The sequence below is a fragment of the Typopeltis vanoorti genome, chromosome 4 (assembly GCF_054136105.1).
Source record: "Typopeltis vanoorti isolate ZY-2024b chromosome 4, IOZ_Tvanoo_1.0, whole genome shotgun sequence".
NCBI lineage: Eukaryota > Metazoa > Arthropoda > Arachnida > Uropygi > Thelyphonidae > Typopeltis > Typopeltis vanoorti.
The window spans coordinates 32,172,197-32,181,279 of NC_143552.1; the positions used below are offsets into that span (position 1 = coordinate 32,172,197).

Sequence of the window (9,083 nt, forward strand, 5' to 3'; positions counted from 1 at the left end):
GTGGAAGTGAGCGCAACAAGCCACGCTTTTATACCCTCCCCCCCCCATGCTAATACGGCTAAGACATGTTTCGACAAGTCTTAACATCACTTTGTACGCAGTTTGCGTGTTCTACACTGTTGTCTATTAAGAATATTTTAAAATAAATGTGTTACATTCGTAAATTATTTTTATAACTTTATAATTTACAAGAAAACCAAAATTTACACTGCTCAAAACGTAATTGTTTTGAGCAGCGTATATGGAACAAGAAGTATTAAATAACATCAATACTTCGAAAATAATTGAATTTGTTACAGAAAAATCGCGGAAAATATTTAAATTTCTACTCCAACTAGCCTTCATTCTGAGCCAATTACAGAATAGCTGGTTCAAAACTAGAGATTTTATTTGATACCCAGGCAATGGATTACGGCAAAACAACTGGCACCTGTTGTTTGTCTGCAACTGTTACAGATAATGACCACGAGGTAGTCATCTGTTATGTCTGAAATAGTGTCATTTCTAGGTCGATTTTGTTGGGTTTCAAGGAGGAAAAACCCGCATGCCCATGCCAGAGACTAACTTAAGAACTGGACGAAGAAAGGCTTAGTAAGAAAATTTCTCAGACTGGAACTATAATCCAATCTATAACGGTCTTTCTTCGGATAACTTATGGCGCTATAGATGCTAGTGCCATTTCCACAAGGTCACGGGCGTAATTCCTTTGCAATATAACTTTATGAAATTAAGAAATGAGCTGTCATTCACATATTAAGAGAAAATTGCATCTAATAGTATGACAGAGAATCATCGAAGTTTTGTCAGCAAATGTAGTCACATGATTATAATATCTGTCCATAGCCGAGATAATTACATTGCTACCTATTGGGAAGAATGTCCATGCGTATCTTGACTTGAGAAATGGTCAAACATGTAAACAATTAAGGAAATATGGAGAACTACAGGGCAGATGATTATAACAGTCTTAGAAAGTGTGAATCAGTGACATGGTGTGTATATATATATATACACATACATACACACACACACACACACAGTGGAAGGATGACAACATGAGAGATGGTGAAAGAATATCTGATGGAACAGTTGGAAACAACATACTGCAGAGAACAAATCAGGTTGAAATTGGATAAGCACTATCTAGAAGAAAGGGCTATAAAAAAAACGCTGTGGTGGTACACAAGGCAGGCGAGATCGGCATGCTCATACCCAGTATATAAGGCAGAGGAGGAAAGATGAAAACTGTGGGTAAAGCAGGCTAAAATAAATCCCAAATAATTTATTTTTTATGGAATGTTTATGGAAGGAAAATTTTTACGAGTGTTGATGGAAGAAAGGTAACAAAAGCAAACAAAACAATTCAGTTATTACCTCACATCGATGAAAAACTACTTATATATATAATGCGCAGAATTTCAATGCAAATATGTTATGGATATCAACTCGCGTATTATGTGTCTGTGCAAAGGAATAGCCGTTGAGTGAGTAAGTGCTTAAATCTCAACTCGGGTAAAATATGAAAGTTAAAAGGAGGAAAAACTGTTCCATTGCATAAAGGAAGTTCTGAGTTTGAGGTAACAAATTATAGACCATTTAGTATTTCAGGAATGGTAGTAAGGGTATCGAAAAAGTAGGTCAAGGAAAGAACACACGAATAAGTGAGTGGGTAAGAATGTAGACAACATAAGGGGTGGTCCAGTATGTTTGAAACATTTGACAGAACAACATGTAGAATTCAGTTGCACAACTTTGTAAAAGTAAGGGAAGATATGTTGTTTAGACGGATACAGCATGTCTGGTTGGTCGATTGGTCAGCGTATCCACTATCCAATGAAGAAGCTGTGGATTCGAATCCCGCCAGGGTCATGAATGTGCGCGTGATGGTCCTAGCTCTTTGTGGAAAGGACATCTGCAATCCTACCATGAAGCTTCACTCCCCCAAGCCCATTGAGATAACGGAAGGACCTTTAACATCCGGAGTTATGGCGTCAAAATGTAATGTATAGAGAAGTAACATCCAGAAGTAAGCAAGGCTATGCGCTTGGACAACTGTTATTTGTTTTGTACGAAAATGAGTTGAATTAATTATCACTTAATTACTATTAATTTCCTAGAGGGGGTAGAAGAGACCATTTTAGCCCTATCTAACTTTTAGAGACTGAGGGGGAAGTTCGATCTCCACCGGAAGCCAAACAGAGCTAGCTATCCTAAGATTATCACTTATCTTGTTATTTTTGTAATGCTTTAATGGTTATGTATCTTTCTTTTGATGTTTCGTTACTTATATATCTGGTTTTTACTTTCACATATTGCTTTTCCAATTTCATATTATTTTTCGGTTTGTTTTTAAGTTGCATCTAAAAATGACAATCCTGATTTTCATAATGTCTACATATGTTAAATTTATTCTTTCAAATTTAAATTAATAACCATTAATATAAAGCTTACTAGACAGAAAATGGAGTAGCTCTATTAGAGAACTACATGAAACTTATGTTTGAGAAACCCTCAAAATGAATAACATCTTTTTCCTACTCCTATGGATTCCTACTAGTCCCCCCCCCCTCACAATAAATGATCATGGTGCAGCATGTGTGCTGTAATTTTACTAACCTTTCTTTTAAACCTTCCGATATTTGCTTTGTATATCTACATCGCCGTCTTAAAAACTTTTTTTTTTTCCCAAGTAGAATGTAAATTTCTTTTAGCTTCCACTTTTAATATACTTAAATGTGAGATTTCATTATTTCAGGGGACATTACGCAGTCTTAACCTTATTATATTACTGCATGAAATTACGTCATAGTTTTCTGGTCAAGATGTTAAGAAATTAATTGATCTTATTTAGTAATGGAAATTGGTTAGACACAAATAAGCGTGTACAAAGTACAAATCATGACGGGATATGCGATTATTATTATACCTTCGTGACTATATAATTCACACAACAAGGCCATCTACCGCTAATAGAATTTGTCTGTAAATGGTCTGTTCCCTAGGCGATTTGCCTAGGGAACAGACCTTGCCTGTATGGGGAAAATTTCGTGTGTCTGGGAAGGGAAAAAACTGCTAGTACGATATGGCTAACTCACCTCACATTGAAAAACCTGTTATAAAAGGATTCCTCTCTTCGTTTCCAATCGACGAACGCACTGTCCCGCCAATCTCTCAACTGCACTACAGAGGCACTCTTGGCGGAAGGCATTGTACATCGTTTCCAGTTCTTAAATTTCCATCAACACAACGCAATTTATTATCCATAGCATGTTTTATTTTTTTTATTTTTTTTTGGGGGGGGGGGTATCTGTAAATTCCTTTTCTCTGACTGATTTCCTTGTATGAGGGGTGAAAACCCACGAGTTTTCCATGTCAAAAACCCCACAAAGAATCCTCATTACGAAAATTGAACTTCTATTTTCTGATGCCATACGTCGACATCCTTCCAATTACACTACGAAGGCGCTTTCATTTGATTGTTTTATACGTATTAAGTATGATTTCGATGAATCTCACTTGCTAGTAAATAATATTTATCAATAATTACCGAAATAAACATTTCGTCAAGAGGTATTAATAAATTAACATTAAAATATACACTAGTGTCTAAAACACAAGTGAGAAGTACATTTTGACCTGTAAATGAAAAATATTTCATGACTACAGCCAAATGTCGACAAATTTATTGCCAGAATACTAATAAATTACGCAGATCTCACAAATTAAATTGCATTACATATTTGGCAAAAGTTACAAATTTCTTAAGGACATAGTTAAGGAATTAATGCACAGTACTTATAGAAAATATGCGGAGAGACATTTCAGTATTAAACATGTCCACCCCGAACTACGATGCTGATCTCAACGTCGTACTATACGTAGTGCTAAGTGATTCAAGAGTTCTTAAGGCAAACTCGCTACTCCTCCTTCAGGGCAAGGAGGATGCCTTGTTTGTTTTCTGGGGGGGGGGGGATTTCGGGCACTGCATGTCAAATATGTTCTGTGGAGTTCAGATGTAGACAGTGTGTTGCACACTCGATCCAATTAATATTCTCGGTCTCCAGAAGTATCTCTACTGCCCATGTATGATGTGGCACTGTCATCCATAAAAATGAATTCTTCGCCTACAGCACCAGAGAATAATCGAACATGACGTTGAAGATCTTCGTTGCAACATCGTTCGCCAGTTATAGTCCCTTTTTCCAGCACTTGTACCTCGATTTGTCCATTAAGCATAATGCCTTCCCACACCATGACCATAGTATATCCATTTCAAGAACATTCTCCCAATGGTTCACAGTACCACTTCCACGCCAGATCAATTGTCACCTAGAATTGGAAGAGTGACTAAAAAGACCCTCATCTGTAATAAGTACATTAGCACATCAGTGTCTTGTCCACTTTTTATGGATACAACACCACTGAAAACGTGTCTACGATGCGCTGTGGATAAAGAGACGCAGATTACAGGCCTTCGGGCATATAGGCCGACTTGTAGACGTCTTGCCACACTTAAAGATATCCATGTACCTTTGCTTGAATGGAGCCAACTTGCAAGTTGGCTACTGTTATAACCAAAAATCTGTCTTCATACTCCCTGGTTGAGCGAGGGCAACCTCTTAGCAAATGTCTGGAACACATTCCATTGGTGTGAAACGCTGCGCAGCGCCTGGATACAACGCTATGCAGACATCAAATTCTCTGGCAATATCTGTAATTTCGCAGCCTTCAAGCTTTCCAGTAATTCTTCCCCGCATGGAATCATGTGGATGATATCTTTGAAACATTACACGCGGGGAAGAATTACTGGAAAGCTTCCCCGCGTATAATGTTTCAAAGATAATTTTCAACTTCCCGAAAAGAGCTTCCTTTAAACAATTTGCTTAGTGCAGATCCTGTTGAGTGCTACCATGTGATCCCTTTGCGCGTGATTCGAAAATTTGAATTGTACCTGCTTTCTACTCGAAATCGTGAGTACTTATACAAATTGCTACAAGTGGATTGTCTGAATTTGTGTTGTAATCTTGAGAAATAGTTGTTCTAAGGTTTGAACACCAATGTGTTGTGTGTCCTAGTAATGTGGATATCTTTAAAATGATCGATGTGCAGACAAAGGACATAGGTTGATTCTTGTCTTTACTCGCCTTTCGGATCATTATTCCTTTTCAGCAGGTAAGTAATACCCCATCAAAATATTCAGTTTTTTTTTTATTTTGTTATAAGCTGGGCAATTTTAGTAGCTAAATTGTCAACAATATATGCCCAAATACGGGTGTAAGTTTAATCAATTGTGATGTATCATATCATATGCTATAAGAATGCGATTACGAAACTTATCTTAACCCCCGCCATAATTTTATGTGCTTATTTCCTAACTTGCATTTATTGTCATTCATATTCATTCCCTTTTTCTGTGATTGTATCTCCTATGCCTTGGTTGTTAGTTTGTACGATAATTTTTGTTAAATTCCATTAAATTAAATATTAAATTTTACTCAGTAAGAGAGGAACTTACTATTATTTCACTTTGCCAACGAAAATGGTCCAAATGAAACCAAAATTGACCCAAACAGTCAAGTTACTTTCCAGCCAGGTAGAGTTATTACGAAAAGTTCTACCCAATTTTGTGTCTGCTAACAGTCCGAAAACTGATAAAGCTTACAAATTTTGTTATGTTATTACTCGACTCTAACCGGGAGCATTCTAAATTAACGAACTGCACTAAAAACCTCCCGGCGAGAGTCGAGTATTAACATATAAACAGAGTAACAAACGAATCTAATAAATGCGTAGGCACCTATTACTTTGTTCTGTTTCCCACTTTGGGAAACGCTGCACATCAGACAGAGCATATCGTTACTGTTATTCTTTCAGGCATTCGTTCAAGAAATAATACATGTTGTGAACGTACTCATTTGTATCAACACAAACGCTGATTTTTTTTTTTTTTTAAGCAAATTGTTCATATCTCGTCAGAGAGCAACATCCCCTATCCTTTATATCAAAATCTAAATTTTGATATTGCTGATTTTTCATTAAATCAGCAATATCGTTAAAAAAAAATAACAATTATGTAAAACTTCTTTTCGAAGCTTTGAGTTCTCTCCCAAACGTCATATGTCAAAACTACCGGCTTTCTCCTTCTGCATGTTAGTTTTATTTATTTGTATGGAGTTTCCTCCTTTTTTCTCCCCGTCCCTTGCATGTTAGTAAAAAACTGTAAATACATAACTTGATTTTAAAATTTCAGGTTAATCAATCGTTCTATTTCGGTATAATAGAAAATAATAATAGCAATAAACTGACTGTTGAAGTAAGAAAGTCAAACTTTTCTAAGAATGTGTCATCTCTAATACAAGTTCTTCCCAGTCACTCGATGTCCACATAACTTGCACACATTTGACCATTACTCCATTTGCAAGGATAAAGAATTAAATCTATATAGCGAGCAATATTTTTTGTTGGTTACTAATATCACGAAACATTTCAAGACTAGGAGACAATTTTGGATTTCTTAACAGTGCCAATATTAAAAGCATTATTTTTAAATGGACGATCAAAGTTGTAGTGATCTTCAGTGAAGATCTTTCACATATTCTCTCACTTAAAAGCTACATTAAATAGCTTAGGATTGTAAACATTGTGTCACTAGATAATGATTTTCTGTGTGTGTCATTGTAAAATGTCCAACGTACACAAACAGTGAAGCGGCTTCCCTTCTATTCCAAAATATCAAAGGTTCTGACATTCACAATGCGGGAGAACTCAATTACAATCTGAAGTCTCGATAACGTCATGACCGCCTTATCAGCTGTAGAAGTTAATGGGGGGGGGGATAGATATGACTATTATATAGAAAATATATTTGGTTAAAGAAACAAATCTGATGTGACTGACGTTTTTTTTTATTTAATTTAATTATTAATGTACTGAGACGTTAGCAAATGCTATAAGTTTCCAGAATTCTAAATTCGACACAGCTTTGGACAAATACATTCGCTGATAGTTATTCCCCGTGTAAAATCTTAAAACGGGCACTAATTCAAGCAGTCATCACGTCTATCTCGAGATAAGTATGAAAGAGAACTGTGTCAGGTCAAGAACAAAACTAATGCATTCATAGATAAAGCAACGAAGCCTTCATTTCTTAATAATAAGCGATTCTGGTTTAACTTTTAAAAGAAAAATGAATACATGAACTGGTAATTATATTTTCAATTTGCTAACAGTTCAGTAAAATGACACTTTGGAGGAAAAAAAAAAAAAACAGCTAAGAGACACGTAAAAATTGTTTGTCCGATGGTTTCATTAATTCTATGTTGAGACATTTCTAGGCATTTCATTATTTTGACTAGTTAGAAGCTAAAACGTCGGGCAGTGTTTCAAAATGGTATATCAGGAACATACCTCTGATTTTTCTAAGGTAGAATATCCATCTAAGTAATCTCATCTTCCGGAAGGGAAGAAGTGTATATGGATTCTAGTATTTTCAAGGGCGAATTTTTTTAAACTGCCCTTTTTAACTATGTTTACTAATAAGCTATTATCTTTCGTTGTAGTATGCCTAGTAACCAACCGAGATTGCATTATATAAATTAAAAAAAAAAAAAGTTTTTCCGCTTACCTAAGATCTGAATTGGCGAATATGTCATAAATCTTCTGTAATCATATGTATATAAACTGCATATATATACACATATCATTAGCCGAAATGCATATTATTTATTATCTTTTATAGCGAGAAATTATAATTTCTTGTAATTCGCATCGGAAGTCGGGACGAATTTTACGAAGCCCAGCTAACGTTACACTTGAAGTGTTGAATGAAAAACTGCCAGTGAATCAGTTTACAAAGTTCTGTTAAACTGCTATCCCACTATGTAATTTTCGACTTATGAAAAGGTATAATTATATATGAATACCCTACCTAATTGTTGAGGCTGCTCCAGCAAGATCATCAGAGTATTCGATTTCTGTTGTGTACAAAATGTGACGATACTTAATAATTTCTTCTTGTTCATAATAGCCTGATGTAAGCTCTTCGAAATCTTTCCTAATTATTGCTGAAGTTCTCGTGGATTCTTCCTGTTTCTGCTTCTCTGGCAAAATCTCATGCGAGTTTTCCAAAGTTTTGGTCGATATCATTCTAAGAAAGGTACTACCGTCAACGTTTCACTTGCTTACCTGTGTAAATATTATCGAAAGGCGTTCTAATATTTGTGGACTTTAACGTTACCTTATCACAGATTGTATCCAAATAAACGAAATATGTGGAAGTGATTTATCTCATAAACACTATCCGAAGAAAAATCTGGAGCGACACCTGATATATCAAGTTATTGTTAATTGGTATCGCTGCTTTATTTTCGTATGATAACTAATTTTACTTCAAATAAATAAATAAAATAAAATGTTAACATTCCATTCATTTGCATTGGTTTCGGTGAATCAATGCATGTGGATTGATACGAATATTTCCAATTGCTTCTGGGGAAAAAAAAGAAAAAAAAGAAAGAAATTGCAACGCATATCGTGTGATAGAGCTACCCACCTCTCCAACCAAAGACGAAATAAAATCGAATATAAAATTTTAATTATATTAAAGAGTAGTTAAAATAATATGCCTGATTTGTGATTTCAGCAAGAAGGTAGGGATGACGAGATATTTAGAGTTGAAACGAAGAAAATATGCCGTTGAGAATGCAGTTCAATTATGTGTGGAATTATATACGAGGGTAGTCTGAAAAGTTCTCGGCCTTGACCATAGATGGCAAGATTTTTTTTCTAAGTTGGTACATCTGTCATGAGCATCCATGTGAAATTGCAAGTCATTCTATCATATATATAATATTACTTTTATTAGATTCTATCCAACTGGAGCAGAGTTGTCACAATATCCCCTAGCACGATAATGAAAATTGAGAAGGCTCAACCAGTTATTTTAAGGATCACAAATACCAAATGTCAGTAAACTACATGCAGTCCAAGAACTTATGTACACATTAATCGAAGGTGCTTAGTTATTTTCCAAGATTCCTGCCACTCAAAAAAAAAAAAAGAAAAGAAAAAAAGTTCCATCTTCC

General features: G+C 35.4%; 1 protein-coding gene across 2 annotated transcripts in view; it reads right to left on the bottom strand.

Moving 5' to 3' along the window:
* The window catches only part of Sec15 (exocyst complex component Sec15), a 499,079-nt gene extending 490,911 nt beyond the window's left edge, over positions 1 to 8,168 (bottom strand). For both annotated transcript variants that reach the window (XM_090391741.1, XM_090391739.1), the window contains exon 1: positions 7,928 to 8,168. In XM_090391741.1, coding sequence (XP_090247867.1) covers positions 7,928 to 8,145 — 218 coding nt within the window. In that variant the 5' untranslated portion in view covers positions 8,146 to 8,168. The remainder of the gene's footprint in view (positions 1 to 7,927) is intronic.
* Positions 8,169 to 9,083: the final 915 nt, after the last annotated feature.